Here is an 18,017-nt window from a genome sequence, read left to right on the forward strand (position 1 = left end):
CTAGAAGGAAAGGAATCTTTCAAAGCTTTCTTTCAAAGGAATCTCTTGGTGATCTTTAGGGTGTCTGTGTGCAGCCTCCTGCTCAGCAACAACGAGAAATTCTCAACTGATGGAAACTCCAAACTGAAGTAGGACATCAGGATGGAACAAGTTCAGAACAGGAAAATAATTCAAAAGGCAGATTAGCAGTCTTTAGATTTGATTTCACAACCTTCTGGTTTCTTACACAGATCTGTTAAGCTTCACTGCCCTACAACAGTGGTTTACAAATCTTCATGGTCACCAGACACTGCACATTTTTTGCTCTTAACCAACTCAAGCATTTATAGAGGTGATGAAAGATGTGGAGTGTCTGGAGGGCTTTGAGAACAACTACACTAAACACCAACACTTTAGAATTAACTGGAAACATCTGATTCAATTTAGTTCAACTTTATTTTCCTGATATTGTACATAGACACTGGCATAATAATTTGAAACAATAAAGTTTAGCTAGCCTCAGATATAAACAGAAATAGTGTGTGTAAATCCCATGGAAAATACACGCTGCTGAGGATGAGCCCACAAAGAAAGCTTAAAGATATATGAGATTACTGTGGATGGTAACACCATGAAGATGGCATGGAACTGCAAATATCATTTGCATTGCACTTAAGTATTCATCATTTACCAACAAAATAGATTTCATGTTTAAACTAGAATGAATTTGCTGGTTACATAATTGTACCCATTGAGCATATAGTACAGTTATAGGAGAGAAATGATTTACATCTCCTGGGTGGAGAAAAGAATCAGGAGTGTTGAGTGACAGAAGAGTGTCAGTAAGAATCAAAGGAAAGGTGTACAAGACAGTAGTGAGAGCAGCTCTGCTGTATGGGTTAGAGACTGTAGCAGTGAGGAAAAGACATGAGGCAGAGATGGAGGTAGCAGAGATGAGGATGTTGAGGTTGTCTTTAGGAGTGACGAGGATGGACAGGATTAGGAAGGAGCACATCACAGGGACAGCTCGGGTTGGCTGTTTTGAGGACAAGGTCAGACAGGCTAGATTGAGATGTTTTGGACATGTACAGAGGAGGGAGATGGTTAATTTGGTAGAAGGATGTTGGAGATGGAGCCGACAGATAAGAGGTCAAGAGGAAGGCCAAAGAGGAGATATACGGATGTGATGCCGAGGATAGAGTTAGGTGGAAACAGATGATTTGCTGTGGATTTTCTGAAGAAGAAAGTTATAAAAGAGAAATTACAGTTATAAAAGTTCACAATTATAAAAGAGAAATTATTTATAATTGCACTATTCTGTGTAACCCAAATGAGGAAGGATTCCCTTTACTGCCTGGTTTCTCTCATGGTTTCTTCCTCATTATCATCTCAGGGTGATTTTCCTCACTGGTGTTGCCTCTTGCTTGCACATTAAAGATAAATATATACATTTATAAATGTAATATTAATATCCTGAGTCGATATATTTCTGTAAATCAGCTTTGTGACAATGTTCACTGTTAAAAGTGCTATACAAATAACACTGAATTGAATTGAAAGAATGATACTGAATTCAATACACAACTGTCATTCATACTGTACACATAGCCAGTAAAGAGTAGTAGATATGCCCATATTGTTCTAATAGTAAATACATAATGTGACTGTGCAAAATGTAATAGCATAACCAGAATTAGACAAATCTCATTTGCTTCATAACTTCTGTTGTTGATATTTTTTGCCAAGTAATTGATGTTAGCCAACATCTTTTGCATGTCTATCTCAAATTAAATGTAAATTAAAAATACAGTAGCAGCATGAAGATCATTCTCATACATGACTGTTGAAAATCCAGATTTATTCCCTCTATGCTGTTATAATAACCTTTACTCTTCTGGGAAGGCTTTCCATTCGATTTTGGAGCGTGGCTGTGTGGAATTGTGTCCATTCAGACACGAGAGCTGGAGCGAGATCAGGTAGTGATGTAAAGCATAGAGTCAGTTTTCCACTTCATTCTAAAGGTGATCAGTGGGGTTGAGGTCAGGGCTCTGTGCAAGTCACTTGAGTTATTCTAGCCAAATTTTTGCAAACCATTTCCTCATGGGGGTGACTTTGTGCACAGGGACATGGTCATGCTGGAACATGTTTGGGTCTCCTAGTTCCAGTGTAAGGAAATTGTAATGCTACAGCATACAAAGCCATTTGTTAATTTGTCCAGTGGTTTATCATGGCATCACTTTGAAATCAAATTAGTTGTTTGCCAATTTGTGCCTGTTTTCAGCCCAAACTAGTTATTTAAGTAACAATGTGATCGTCAGTTTTAAAAACACTGATCAGACATGTAAGTGTCCGTAAACAGATGCATGCAAAGATATACAAAGCAGATCAAAATCACTCATTCTGTAATGGGCACTTGTTCCTCACATGCATCCTCTACCTATTTCTCTTGTTTAGTGTGTAGTCCATTAGGATGACGAGCTTCAGCATTCAAATGCAAACCTCTAGCCATTCAAGGTCCATATGTTGGAAGTGTCAGTTGGTTGCTTGTAAATTGCCGAGCCATTTACTATACTTCAGAACAGTCGTTAGTTCTGGAAAGTAGAATTGATGTCATTTGTGTGTAAAGAGTGTATAGCACTTATATTTTTTTTTAAGTGTATAGCACTTATATTTTTTTACATCTGTTTCATTGCTCCTGATTTATCACTTGGTGAAGCTGTAGATTTAATCATCTGAATTAAAAAAAAATACAATTATACTAAAATACTAAAACAGTTTTCCTCTACTTTACAAAAGTGGGCTAGATGTCCAGAGTTCTAACTGTAGGGACATCATTGGGTCTGGATTTGCATATTTAATCACCAGCCTCATGAGCAGAGGAATGTGTGGAATGTGTGGAGGTGTTGATGCTAATCCTGAGGACATTGTAAGATAGTGTGTAGTTAAGCACAATGATATTTGAGGACATTGTTGTTGCTTTACATTCATATTATTATCGAGGGATTTTATTTGTGTTGTGTTGCAGTATGATGAAGATGGCTGTAATAGCGCCAGATAAACACAAGGTGGAAGCAGTGTGCAGAAATCCCTCCATGTTCCAGGCCTTTTGTCTTTGGGCATAAGTAATTATTTCTACTTAATTTTTCATTACTTCTGTGTTTTTTTTTTTTTATATTACTTTAAGTTTTGCTATGCGATATGTACGATGCACTTGTGTTTAGTTTAAGATCTTTTTAATCTATTTGAAATTAAGCCGAAGACAAAATATAGTAATAAAATCATGAAGCACTCAAAGCAACAATTTGAATAATTTTTTCTATCAGGTGATATTCAAATAGCTTTTGTTTTAATGCAATTTAAGTATTTTATTTCAGTTAAAATGTTTTTTCCAGTTTTGTTTCACTTCTCACTATTAATAATAAAACTATTTATCTAAAAAGAAAAAAGATTCACTGAATTAAAATGCAACACAATAACATTACCAGCTTGTCATTAAGGCCAAATGTCCAAATAATTTGCTAAAATTTTAATACATTTTAAAATAAAATGTACAATGAATAAAAATATGTATTTTTAATGAAAACAGAATCCAAAATAATCATAGATTCATAGATGCACATTAAATATATATATAGATTTATATCAGTGTTTGTGCCACATGTTATCACATGTTAAACCCCCCCCCCCCTCCAGGTGAGAAGTGTTATTTTCTGCATTATATTTCAGCTCACTGTTGATTGGCTGGCTGGAGGATGGTCCCTATTGATTGGCTGAAGCTGCAGTTACTGCAAACGAACGGTGCGCTCAAATATGCGCTCGCGCAGCAGTGTGAGGGGTGAACAGGGTGCTGAGGGTTGTAGCGCGTGCGGTGTTAATACACACACATACATACACAAACTATAAGAAGTCTACCTTTATCTAACTTTGGAGCTGAGTTAGTATCCACACACCAGTGCAACGTGAAGACTCAAAAAAGGCAGACACAAAATGGTAAGTATCAAATTTTTAGGTTCTGAATTTGTTCTAATGCATAATTTCAGTGCATCTTGTGTGTGTGTGTGTGTGTGTGTGTGTGTGTGTGTGTGTGTGTGTGTGTGTGTGTGTGTGTGTGTGTGTGTGTGTGTGTGTTTTCTGTTAGACGCACTAAATGGTAGAGAAACAAACTGCCTCAGTTCCTTTTGTACTTGCCATTTATTTGCAGGGCCTCATAAGACTTTATAACGTGTTCATTTGTTTTGCATGCAATAACCTCCATATTCCCAGCTTTATAACTTAAGCATCGTGGCATCGTCACCAACCAATATAGAACTTCTGCTTAAATGAATACAGTGAAATATTGACTACTGCCTCATCACTTTTCAGATATATTGTGAATGCATAGTGCAATATTTAATTAATCTAATGAATAGTTTCATTTTCCAGGCACCTTATTTTCTTGCTATTTTCTCAGTTTGGGATTTGTTTTTTTGGAATCAGCTTCAAACTACACTAAATGTATGTGATTGATTGGAACAGCATTTAAGTTTAGTTAAAAACAACCTCCACCCAACTGTATACATTTTACATGGCCAGAAGCCACAGCTGGCTTAATCACATTTAGCGCCAAACGCTTAATTCCTCACAGCTGTGATAACAAGCCCTGAGTGCTCTCCAAACTGGTCTCCAAACTGTGCCTCCTAAAGTCTCACCGCTGGCTATAAACTAAACGTACCAATGCAAAGCCCCGAGATTCCACTAAAGCACAAGCGTCAAATAATGGTAGCAGAATTGCATTTGTAAGAAAAACAGAGCCGCTGTTTAGGGATAGTTTGAAAAAGCCCCATGCTGCATTGTAGATTCATATCTGAAAGGAAGGGGCTAGGAAGAGTTATTGTTTTAGTGTGGCATGTAGTTAAAGATATGATCGAGTGACTGAGTCATAACACTGCATTTGAATCTTTTGTTTTGTTTTTGAAAATGAAAGATCAATTTTTTATGCAACACGCTATTGGAGGAAGCACCGATTTAGTTCCCAGCTCCACCCTTAAAGAAAGAATCTCAACTGTGACCTACATTGTACAGCGTAGTTCAAAGGTGATGTCATTTCCCCTTGTGACCCGTGGGTCTGTGATACAGGGGTTTGTCATGCTTCACTTTCCACCTTTTCCTCTCCTCTCGAGGAGGTCGGGAGGTATCCTACTCCACATCCCGCTCCCACAGTCAATTCTGATATGTCTACATTCCCTACGCACTGAATCTTACACACTCCCTCTTTTTTTATTTTTTTAAACTTTTCTCCTACTAAAATGGCTGGCTGTCTTTATATGGATGCCAAATGTTCTGTGGTTATCTGCTCTAAGGCTTGTTAAGTGCAGCTGCTCAAAGCACTAGCTTACTTTGGACTCCTTTTATGTAAATAAATGGAAAAGTTCAGCCATATATTGAACACTTGGATGTTCTAAAGCTTCTTTGTTTTATGACCCTTTTTCTTTCCGTTCTTGTTTTAAACAGTTGTGTGTGCGGAATTCGGGTGACTGCTTGAGGGACCAGATGCGATACATGATTCGCTCGATGCAGGACCTGAAGCAGCTGCGGGAGCCCGGCGAACCCAGCAAGCGCTCTTATGCAGTGACACGCGCTTGCCATCGTAGAGCGAAACAGCGGGAACACCTGGCCCGGCTGCGGATCTCTCAGTCCAGCGATGGCAGCACTTATGACTCAGCTTGCTGTCTGGCGAGTCCACTGGAGGAAGAACAGGACGAGGAAGATACAGTTGGTCATCTGCCTCAGGGTTCACCATGTAGTGTGAAGAGCGTGGACTTCGATTCAGGATATTCAGAGGCATCTTGGCAAGATGAGGGTGTGGTTCTGCGCCGCACAAGGAACGTACGGGTTTCGTCCTCTGCCTGTGTCCGCACTAACCGCATTCGGCCCAAATCGACCTCGGATGCATGTCTGGAACGCTGGACCTCATTTGAGGCCAGTGAACCTGAGGACTGGACCGCATCCCTTTTGACTAGAGGCCGCAACAGGCAGCCTCTCGTGCTGGGAGACAACAGCTTTGCCGACCTCATTAAAAACTGGATGGACCTTCCCGAATGTCCTGACGTGACTGATGTAAAACCAAACTCAAGCAGCAAACTAGCCAGAGACTTTCTGGTTAACGTGAGACGGAAACTAGCCATCATGTCTAAGGGAATAGACGGGCGAGGAAAGTCTGCTGAGCCTTGCACAAAGCGGATGTCATGTCCTGTAGGGTTTCAGATTCCAAAGCCTTTCTTTCACCAGTCACACACTGGACTGCACCAGATGGAAACAGACTTTTACCAGTTCAGTGCCCTCATGAAGAGTGGGAGCAGACAGCCTATTATATGCAATGACATTATTGGCTACATCTAAGGCCTTGCCATAAAGAAGGATGCTAAAACTGGATAATAATTTGCATAATTATTTTTTATAAAGGTATGTGTAAATAAAATGTAAAGCAGAATAAATGTTTTTGGAAAATAGAATGAAGGCTTTGAAAAATTATTTCAGGCATGTAAAGGTTGACTACAGCTTCCACAAACAGTTGTGGACTTGAGTCTCCATCAGTGAACAGTCGATCAAGTCAACAAGATAGACTTCAGGTTAAAATTAGAATACATTTTTTGCATACGGATTCACACTTTCGTACCATATATTACACAGTTATAGAAGGCAATTGTCATCCAGATGAGGATGGCTTGCCTTTTGAGTCTCGGGGAGTTTAGATCCTGAATTTATTTATTTCTGAATAGCTGATTTGTGACAACGTCCATTGTTAAACTTGCTATATGTATTGAACTGAAACACAAAATATGCACATAGTATATCAATGTCATGAGCATGAGATCTGATTTGCCAGGTTTTAATCACTGTATGATTATAATCCTTGTCTCAGGTCATGTTTGTTGTAGTGCTGTGACTTTTTAAAATCCAGTCTAGATTTACATGTATAATTGGCAATAAGATACAGAAGCTGGTCCTGGATGTACAACTTCAGCAGATGATGTCTCTCTTACAATATGAGTGATACTACAGGTTGAAAAAAATACATTTATGGCATTTGGCAGACACCCAGAGCAACTTGAATTTTTTTTTAATCTCATATTAAACAATTGAGGGTTTAGGGCCCTTCTCAAGGGCCCAGTGGTGGTAGCTTATTGGAGCTGAGCTCACAGCCTCTCAATTGGTAGTCGAGCAACAGCCACTAAACTACCACATCCCCCCAAAATATCACAATGTGTCCAAAATCACCATCCTATTGAGCCGTTAAATAACATTTTCATTTATTTCTGTATGAAAAACAAACAACTGTCCTAGAAATTTCTGTACACAGCTGTCATAGCAACTGTGTGTGAATGTAATTAACCCAGCACTCATGTCAGGTCTGCTGATGGCACGTCTGCTTGGCTACAAGTTTCAAAGGAAGAAGGGAGACCGGCAGTTCTGTTGATGTTTGAGGATGTAGAGGATGCTCGTGTCAACACCTCACTGGAGATGCCTGTGGTGGAGGGTTTAGAGCTGCTTGGCTCCTCAGTAAGAAGGTCATTGTGTGTTTTGGGTGTGTGTTCTCAGATGGGGGAGTGTGGCTGGATCAGTCGGCTGGGTCCAGATGGTATAAAAAGAAAGCCTGAACCTCGAACAAACTCGCTTACCCTCTTTTTTTTCAAAAACTACAATCCATCAAGTGTGCGCACACATACACAGACGATTCTCTTAAAACAGATTCAGATGTTGAGGTCTTTTAGAAGGTTGAGTTTAGAGAGTTGGTCTAGACCACATCACTGACAAACCTCATCCTCTGACATGAATAAATGAGCTGATGAATAGATGATTGCTGTGTAAGGAATAAAGCACAAATGGGGGTGCAATGTGGCCAGACATTAAGCCAAGAGTGATCACCACCCTGAAGCGAACCCCTGTATACTCTTTTACACTACTGTGATTTGCCAATGAGTTCATTTTAATTGGTCAATGTAAAGGAACATTGTTGAGACATGTTTTCCTGTTCTCTTATATATTAAAGAGAACTCTAGAGAACCTGGAGTCTTATCAATGGGGGCAGAATGTAGGGGACACCCTGGACAGGGTGCCAACTGTCACAGGGTGCAATCACACACAATGGAAAATGTAAGAGATGTCAATCAGCGTACAACACATATTTATCCTGGGGAGAACCCAGAGTACTTGGAGGAAGTACAGGGGGATTATACAGGGAGAATATATGGAGTACAGGGAGAATATACAATCTCCCCACACAAAGGGTGAAGGCAGGAATCATACCCCAGAGGGGCGTGGACAAAACTATTGCCCTGGAATTGTCAGTGCAGAAGAGAAAATGATAATCGTTCATGGAACAGTCTGAATTAATGATATAAATCTAACAGACACCTTCTGACCAATCAGATTTGAGAAAAATAAAAACGTTTTATTTTTTCTGTCATCTTATGACACTGGTCCATATAATATCTTTTATGGTCTTATGCTGTGCATGACAAAAATATATGTACACAGCTTTAATAAGTGCCCTGTGCTATTGTTTCAGTCATTCCCAGTATAATTACCCACAATGCATGCACCCGCCCTGCATATTATATTCAAACGCAGGACATGAGAGTAGCAAAGTGCTTTAACAACGTATAACTTAAATAAAATGGAGCAGACAAGATTAGACTGTTCTTTATAGTCTTTACATTGTCTTAATGTGATAAGCTGATAGCAGTGTGTGATAATCAGCGCATGACAAAGACTGGCAGTGTTACAGGTGTCTCAGTGTCTCACTAACAAGAGGACACACAAAGCACTCAGCAACTATCTGACTCCTGTCTGCTGCTTTTTACTGAAATTTCTGCATTTGATGACGATCTTTGACAGTATACTGAATGTTAGAGAGAATTTTGGCTCAGTACATATCATTAACCTCTCTTTCGTGAAAATGTTTCTCTTTTGCATTCTTTTCCAATTGAATACAACACATTTCATTACAAATGATATTACTGACAACAACTTGAGGGAAAAGTTGTTTTTGTTTTAATAACGAATTTAGTGTGCATTTGATTATGGTCCATTTCAGATTAGATCCATCATAATATCACATTAGAAGAGATTACACATTAGTTTCAGCAGAAGAGATTAAACATGGAGAAGATCTGACCTTCTACAATATCACCAACTTGCTTCCAATAAATAGGAGGATCGAAAAAGTGCAGGATCTTAAATATCTTAAATATTGAAGCTATTAAACCTTTTAAATATTTAAAAATGCTAAAACCTTCCTTTTATTTCCTTCAAATGAAAATAAACCCTCAGATTTTCAGAGAGTGAGAGAGAGAGAGAGAGAGAGAGAGGAGAGAGAGAGAGAGAGAGAGAGAGAGAGAGAGAGATGGGTGGATGTATGGAGAGAGTAATAAAGACAAATCACAAAGCACATTAAAGTAAGTAAGTAATTTTAGCTAATTAATGAAACAAGAGAATGAACAGGGTTTCAGCAGAACAATGTGATAAAGCTGACAGTAAATACAGTTGACTTTTTTTTTTTTGCATTCCCATCTTGCTGACCTCATCTAAAGAGGTACATAACTGGTGGAACCTTCTCACAGTCCTCATCCTCTGCGAAAGAAGGTATGAGCTCCAGCATCTGCATATGAACAGGAAGCTCAGTCTTGGTGACCATCTGGACAACGTCTGACACTCTGCAGAAAAGAAAACATTTCTCTCAGGAGGACACAACTACCACTGTAAACTGTACTGAGGGCTCACATGGAGAATATTTGTGCTGTAAATGATCACAGAGGAAGAGGGAGGTCACCCTCATGCCAGCAAAACAGAGGAAATCTCTGTTATGGTGCTTGTGTTCCGTGCAGAATTTCCTGCAGCCACGTGCTAAACTGTTTGTATAAAGTACAAGCGAATGAAAGCTCCAGAGCAGCTGAAAGTGTGTTCCTGGATGAGGTGTTACACGGGCTTTCCTTTATTGTTACTCGTTAACGCCCTGACATTGGCTAACATATGCGTGTAAACACAGAATATGGCTGCTGCTGTTGAAGTACAGAGAGAAAACAACTACAAATGACTGATTGCTTTGTCATCACATTTGGTTAGGAAGATGAGACCTGGAAGAGGAAAGGCATCCCTGACAGAAGCTGGAGCTCTTTCGACAGGTGGAAAGGCCTGAGGGTTAAGATGACGACTGACGAATAACAAGCTGTTCATCTTTTAAAGCTGGTAAGATGTGCACAGTCTTAGGGAGTTTTTAAAGTCATTAGAAAGGAGTTTGATTCAGACATTAAACTCTTTCTCCAACACTGACTGGTTCTCCAAATGCCCTCATCACAGCTTATAGCCACACTCTCATCTATGTAGCCCTTTATTATCCTGTCCAACACCCAAGCTAGACCCCAGAATTCATTTCTCACCCTCCTCCTCCCCAGCATATCTCTCAATATCTCTATGTTGCAGCAGGTCCACAGTCAGCCTCAGCATTGGCTCAGCAGAAGCAGAACAGATCTAGCCATGAAGACCAAACCTACCATCATGCCATCTCCAGCAAAACCATCAATAAATGCTTAAACGTCTCTTTGAGAGTTGTCATGGCTAAAATATGGATGGGTTTATGTGAAACAATGAGCATTAACAGTATTGTACAATTTCTTTTTGCCATTTATTTTGCCATTTAACCGTATAGAATAATGATCTGACGCATAACATGTAAAAGTGTAATGTTTGTAATGGTCGGTTTCTTCGAGTAGAGATTGACAGATGCTACATGCACAGAAAAAGGCATTTGGTATTTGATACACTTTTAGCCAATGTAGTACAAGGATACATTTTCATTATAATTGTTCTTATGGTGTTAAGACAACAGAGAACTGTGGTTTAAACTACACTGAACTCAACTGTAGTCCAAGGACCTACTTAATCCTTGAGCAACACCGTTGATCTTTTTTTAAATTCCTGCCAAAATTGCTCATCCTGCACCCAAATTGACTACTGTATCTCTTTAAAGACATATTTCCTTTTCATCAGTAAAATGAAAACATTTACACAAGGCATTTCAAGTGTCTGTTTTTCTGAAATTGCAAAAAAAAGGAAGTCTGTAAAGTACAGAATTGTTCACAAAGCATACATTTTAATCACATCTAATAGCTCCAACAAAAATAAGAAGAAATAATAAGCACAATGAGAAGCCTCCATAACTGTAAGTGTATAATATATTTTTAAAATCAGAAAATGTATGAAATAATTCAGTTTGAGTTGATTTACAAAGCCAGAAATGGGAAAGCGTAGAAAATCCCCACCTCTGTTTAAGTCGATCTGAGTGATTGGAGTACAACAGTGCAGGTCCATAAAACATAGCTGTGATGGTCAAGTGGTAGTTTTCCTGAAATTTAGAGAAAACACAACAAACTTTTACAGGAACAACAGGATCACAATGATCATGATGTTCATGATATTAATGATTATGAAAGATTCAGGTGTGTGTGTGTGTGTGTGTGTGTGTGTGTGTGTGTGTGTGTGTGTGTGTGTGTGTGTGAGAGAGAGAGAGAGAGTGAGTGAAATGTACCAGCTGGCCCTGATGAGAAGGAAGATGGGGTCACTACTGAACCTGGGCATCTCAACTTTGGGTGTTAATGGTGAGAATGAAAGCTTGCAATTGTGGCAAGAGCAGGGGAGAGAAAGACTAATTGGAAAAGCGCAGCTCGGCAAAAACATGTATAGTTCCGACTACACCAACCAGGGTATTTTGTGCCAGGAAATTGTTTTTATCAATTAACAAATTTATCCAAAGTAGGTCACAATGGTTGTTTTCACTGATCAGGCAAAGACATGATTTCCAAAAAAACAGAGCAATCTTTATTGTCACACTAAAAGTCCTAACAACATTAAAGATATGCCCCCCCCAAAAAAACCAGAAGCAGGGCACATGATGCTGCTCTAAAGGAGGTGGGTGGTGTGTGTGTGTGTGTGTGTGTGTGTGTGTGTGTGTGTGTGTGTGTGTGTGTGTGTGTGTGTGTGTGTGTGTGTGTGTGTGTGTGCGTGAGGGGGTGGGGTGGGGTTAGGTTTCCTGGACGGCACACCACAAGTAAGCACACCAAATACATAATGGAAAACACCCTGAGTGAACAACAGCAAAAGATAAGGGAAGGAAGCTCTACAACTGTAAAGTCAACGGCCCACTCACTTAAGCACACAGCTTAACAGAAAGTAAGAAATAACTGTCAGTACGGACTCTACAGTTAGCTAATATCAACTCCCTGCTAATTATTCAGGAACTACTTATCTTCTTCTGCTCCTTGGTAAACACTTGGTAAACTCTCTACAGCCCCACTGGCCCAATGTAATTAATAAATATAACTTATTAAAAGCCCCAACAGCTATGTGAAATCAAGAAAATGAAATAAAGTATTGAACACAGTGAAACAGAAAAAAAACAATCAGCAGAAAACACAAGAAGGAACCACAAAAGGAAAAGAAGAAAAAGGCAGCAGCAAAATGCAGAACTATGTGCTAGAACGTCAACGCTGTCGGCCCGTCCAGCTGGAATACACAGCCTAGCGTGCCAAGGTGCAGCTTCTGAGAGTGTGGAGGGAAACATTTTAACGACTGTCCGGCTTAACATTTATCTACCAACAATAAACGCACTTTGGGCATTGGCATAGAGCAATTAAACTCATGTGTTCACAGCCACATGAGGACGGCCTGCATCTTTAGCCACATGCTATACACCTGGTCCAACTCAACCAACCACATGACGTCCATGCCACCAGCACCAAACCCGATTACCCCAGAAAGAGTATGGAGCGCTAGGAATTTTCCCTTCCAGGTAGCCATAGCTGCATTTATACTATAAGCACCACCCTGTACTTACATTTTTACATTTTACATTCACATCATTTGGCAGACGCCCTTATCCAGAGCGACATACAAAATTGCTTAAATCTCTAACATTGAATACATTAATGCTGGTTCACTAGGTTACATACTTAAGATACCATGAGTTTAAAACATTTGTTCAAAGTTAAGTACTTGGCACCTGGAAATCAAGCTCGCTAAAAAGAAAATGAGGTGGAGAAATAGAGCCATAATTTGCTACACAATGATCTGTGTGTGGTGTGATATTCAGCTCAAACAGATTAGTGTGTGTGTGTGCGGTTTAACCTTGATGTATTTCAGAAGCTCTTCCACTGTCATTTCCTCCTGTCCTTCTTTTCTTCCCTGCACCAGGAACTGGTCCCAGAGGGAATACTCTTTCCCCGCAACCTGCCGAGAGACACAACACATCAGTTCTTCACACACAAGCACACTCCACAGCAATCCCATCAGGAAACAACACCAACATCTGCCAATCTGCTTCTGTGAAGGAAATGGAATTATTTGTAAACAATGACCAGATGATCAGACATGACAAAGGATATAGAGAGCAAAAGAATGAGCGGGAGCAGAAAAAAAAAACATGACCAAGAAAAACAGTCTGACTGACATTCTGTCGTTTTTAACAGTATAATTGTTCATCCACAAGTCTGCAGAGCAGACCAAACACAGGCCTCTCTGGGCTCGGAGGTCACATCCTAAGGGAGCTATAATGGAGGACCACAGGCAAAGGCTGGAAATAAAAAAAATGACCAAATGTAGGATGAGATAAAGAAAAAAGTCCCACAAATATTTTGGGCAAACAATAGAAAAAAGCCACGGAAAACACCAAGCAGTCGAGGACTTCTCTTATACTATATAATGTAATCTTTACATCACCTACAAATTTGAAATAACGTTAAAATAATTTTGTCTCACTTGTTCAGGTTAAGTTTGCTAGCCATGAATAACGTAATTTGAGATTTTTAGGTTTTTTTTTCTTTCACAAATGTACTGTATATATTTAGATTTAAGGCCCACTGCACCCATAAAGCTCAGCATTCATCCAGAACATTTGCGTCTTTGTAAGCGTGTCTGTGTGCATTTGGCTTACAGAGTGGAACAAATTATTACACATCGAGTCCTATGCCCAGATCCACAGGATGTGCTTGATTCTGGCCAAAGACACACACTTGTCGATTCCAGCCACACAAAGTCTATCAAAGAATGCATTCATGCAGCACAGTTTATCTTCCCCACCCATGTCTATTCTAAACTGTAGGTTCCAGCAACCTTCTAGCTGCCAAAAGATATTTTCAGCATTCATTACATTTATATTCATCTTGAAAAAAAATCTGCAGTGTAATTATGTATAGAGACTACTGTAACTATAAGCAACAGCTGCTCTGTTTGGATATACTGGGACACTGTAGCCGTACATGGCCCTTATATTTACTGCTGCATATCTTCATCTCAACCATAGATTTGTGTGTTCAATCAGTAGATCTTATTTTACTGCAGCACCTGCCCATTAACCACAGTGCTGACACCTGATACTTGTTGACTCCAGACTTTCTCATCTAGTAAACTGTGTGTGTGTGTGTGTGAATGTGTGTATGTGTGTGTGTGTGTGTGTGAGAGAGAGAGAGAGAGAGAGAGAGAGACTGTGTGTTTATGTGAGCCTGGGCAATTTTGGGTCTTGTCCAACCGATCTAAGTTAGATTTCTTAATTTTAGCCAAAAATAACACAGAAAATACACATGACTTCTTATTGAGTGTGCAGCCTACAGCCACTGGGCAATGATCTGTCTGCAGTCCCACAGAACTATATAATAAGCATTCTGCAGGCACAGAATAGTTTTTCAGTGCTCGCTTGACCCTACTCTCAGTTTGATGCGCTTACAGGCTGTAACTCAGAACTGAGGTGTTTTTTGTTGTTGTTGAAAGTTTACCTACTTTTTTCAATTTGTGATTGCTGTGCAGCAGCTAACAAATGCTCATAATTTGATGCACAATTATCGTTACTTGCGATGTATCGTTTTAAACAAAAAAAAGTAATACTGGTGCTGCCTGTGTTTCTGTAGCTAGCACATCAGAGGATACAGCTAACTTCGGTTCACCTTCCACAAGCACCGCTCCTCCCCAGTCCTCAACAAATGCCCCAAAGCAAACCCATCTCTCGGCTATTTCAGCCCCAATACAGGCGATTACTACTGATTGCCCACCTATTATTTGTACCAGGTCACACTAATATAATTGGCTGAAACCAGCCCTGATGTGAGCACACACACATATTAAGTTTATATTTATAGTAATTTATTTACAGTAATAATTACAATACCATGTTGTAAAGGCATGAGTTTGTGTGTCCTAAATCGCATACTTATGCAACTATTCTATGCCATTTTTTAAAAATAGCGTAAGTAGAATATCCAAACAAGAAGAAATGTTTCGGGATCATGCATTTATTCAACCTGAAAAAAAAAAAACAAGTAGTGAAATGTTGGACACTTCGTGCACTCAACACTCTCAGATTTGCTTCCATAGGGGAAGAGAGAAGGAGCTAGAAGAGAAGGTTTACCAGGCACTGTTCACCAGACACGACATTTTATCAGTGAGCCCATGCTATGTGATATTTTCCAACGTTTTTAAAAATCCATTATATTCTGCTAAAACTAGTGACGTTGTTTAACATGCTTTTGACACCAATTGGGACTGGGAAATGGCTTATACTTCCTGTTTGTTTTCCATTTGAGACAATACGACCGTTCTACACTTTATGCACTAGACAGAGGAGGACACAGTGTGTACTGTAAGTGCATTTGTCTCTACTTGAACAATCAAAAGCTCCACCAGTATATGGCTTCAAATCATACATTCATTCAGTCATCTTCTGTAAACAGCTTTCTCCTGCTCTGAATTGTGGTGATTTTGGATTGGACTATTTCAGACCTAGAAGTAATTTACACTAGTCAATCCACCTACTCATCTGTTTGGGAGGTGAGAGGAAAGTGGAAAACCCTGAGGAGAACTTCAGAACAGACAGTAACCTGAGCTTAGATTTGAACCGCAGACCCTGCAGCTGTGAGGCTTCCCCGCTGCAGCACAGGCTTTTCTTCTGATAATCATGTCAGTCCTTAACAATATATTAACACTTCTACATCAGGCAGAGTCTTGTGTTTAGTGCAACCTGCAAATACATCTAAGCAGTTGGGGGGAAATTTAATTATATAACTGTATACCAACCTAACGCATTTTAAGAACAATACACTGTTCTGAGGTTTTTCCCCATCATGATTGTTGACACAATAATCCAGGAATAGAATATTATTCTTTGTACTATTTATAATCTAATCATTTCCACCATGTCCTGGTTCAATGCAACATTCTTTTATCTCGAAATACATTTTAACAGAGAGTAAACAAAATCATATTCGCCCTGTCCTCGTTAACTCTGGCAAGAAGAGACTGTTTGGAAGATAGGCTGGACGTTTGCCATGCACTTCATCACGAAAGGCCACAGAGCATTTGCAGCCAACCAGAGCTGAGGATCAGCAGCCACACATGTGGGAATGTGATGCCAGCTACTTTACCCGCTCCACAGGGGTTTAAAAATAAGCAAGAACACCGGAATCCAGACATTCTCTGGAAACCATTAAAACATTCCTTCAAATCTCGTACAGTCTTTTTTTTTGTTTTTCATTTTCTCACAGCCTGAAAAAATGTCCCGCCTTAGGAAGAGTCAGGAAGTATAGGTAGGTTTTTAGTAAGTGATCACTGAATATGCTTAAAAGCAATGCAGCCTGAATTACTAATACTATATTTATATACAGTCTAGAAAAATGTGTAGTAAATAAGAATTGCTGTATTTCTAGTACAAAACATGCAATAATGTTGAATTAGAGCTTGAGGCTTTAGATTATTGCTCGCCAAATGGACAGGAGCCAAAACTGTCATCTGTTCTGCTCATATCAGAGGCTACATTGTAATCAGGGCTTTCTGACTTCACCATGTGTCCTTACTCAAGCCATGCCAGAACATGGAACGTGATAGAAAGCACAAGTTCTCTATTTTTTTATTCAATGTTATCGGGCAGACGCACGATGCACAGTTTTGACAGACTGATCTGAACACACACATGGGTTTCACATGTGTTTTCTTTGGGTTCTCCGGGTTCTTCTTACTGTCCAAAAACAAACATTCTAGCAGGATGAGTACAAGTGTGAATGTGTGTGTGTTTGTGTGTGCTTGTGTACGTGTGTGTGTGTGTGTGTGTGCGAGTGCGCACTGAACCCTGTGGTGTACCAGCGTTTAATATAGGGTGAATTCCCTAACTTTTTGCCTGGTTCTACTGCGATAGACTTTGGTTTCACTGTGACCCTAGGATAAAGTCGTTACTTTAGATGAATGAATAAACTTTGATTTTAAAAGTGAAAAAGATCATATTTTTTGCAATTATTGCAAAAAGCAAAAAAGCAGTTTATATATATATATTTTTTGTTTACTTTCTTTTCCTAAATTTGCGATGCGTCTTTTTTCACTGTTTTTTTTTCTGTGGAAAATGTGTTAATTTTGAAAAAGTGCAATCTCCTCAGAAAATTGCATTGTTTGCATGATTTTGCATTAATTTAAGCGATCGAAGGATCCTGGAGGGACTGGAAATGTATCCAAAAGCCTGCTGGCTACACTTCAGTGCTTTATGATTTTTCCCAGTCATGCAAATTCTACAGCACCCAAACATCTACCATGCAAAAAGACTAACAATTTCAGTTCTTGCTGTTACCAGACAATAATTTTTCCTGTTAAATGGGCACATATTTGCAGTAGATCTCACCACAGGAAACACAACAAACAAACGTCATTCCCTAGCCTGCCAGGACACAAAATCTAAATTGAAAGAATAAACAAGAAGTGTGAATTCCTTTCCCAGGCCAAAGATAGACTCCAGATCCACTGTGTAACTTGAAATGATTCAATGATTATATATATAAACTACTTTACTTTACTGCCAAGTGTACAATGTAGTTTTTAACACAATGATCAAATCTAATCCAGAAAAAGCCTCAAGACTGAAGTTTCTCTCACTGTAAATCATGCTAAATCATGCCATCCTGAATTCAGCTAAAAATAACAGAAAGAGTAACGATCAAATCTATCTAACAGAATATACATAATAATATAAGACA

At 39.3% G+C, this 18,017-nt stretch overlaps 2 protein-coding genes across 4 annotated transcripts in view; one reads left to right on the forward strand and one right to left on the reverse strand.

The window, feature by feature from the left end:
• The first annotated feature begins 3,762 nt into the window (after positions 1-3,762).
• Positions 3,763-6,470, forward strand: inka1b (inka box actin regulator 1b). Its single transcript, XM_027146325.2, has 2 exons — positions 3,763-3,969; positions 5,470-6,470. Exons 1-2 carry the CDS (start codon positions 3,967-3,969, stop codon positions 6,355-6,357), a joined length of 891 nt encoding a protein of 296 aa, XP_027002126.1. The 5' UTR covers positions 3,763-3,966; the 3' UTR covers positions 6,358-6,470.
• Positions 6,471-8,989: 2,519 nt separating this feature from the next.
• The window catches only part of uba7 (ubiquitin-like modifier activating enzyme 7), a 48,237-nt gene continuing 39,209 nt past the window's right edge, over positions 8,990-18,017 (reverse strand). The window contains exons 22-24 of one of the 3 annotated variants that reach the window (XM_047814258.1): positions 13,141-13,335; positions 11,280-11,362; positions 8,990-9,674 (exon numbers count right to left, since the gene is read on the reverse strand). In XM_047814258.1, coding sequence (XP_047670214.1) covers positions 9,542-9,674; positions 11,280-11,362; positions 13,141-13,335 — 411 coding nt within the window. In that variant the 3' untranslated portion in view covers positions 8,990-9,541. The remainder of the gene's footprint in view (positions 9,675-11,279; positions 11,363-13,140; positions 13,336-18,017) is intronic. The other 2 variants (XM_027146300.2, XR_007140669.1) reach the window with 2 other exon arrangements.

This window comes from Tachysurus fulvidraco, chromosome 5 (assembly GCF_022655615.1).
Source record: "Tachysurus fulvidraco isolate hzauxx_2018 chromosome 5, HZAU_PFXX_2.0, whole genome shotgun sequence".
NCBI lineage: Eukaryota > Metazoa > Chordata > Actinopteri > Siluriformes > Bagridae > Tachysurus > Tachysurus fulvidraco.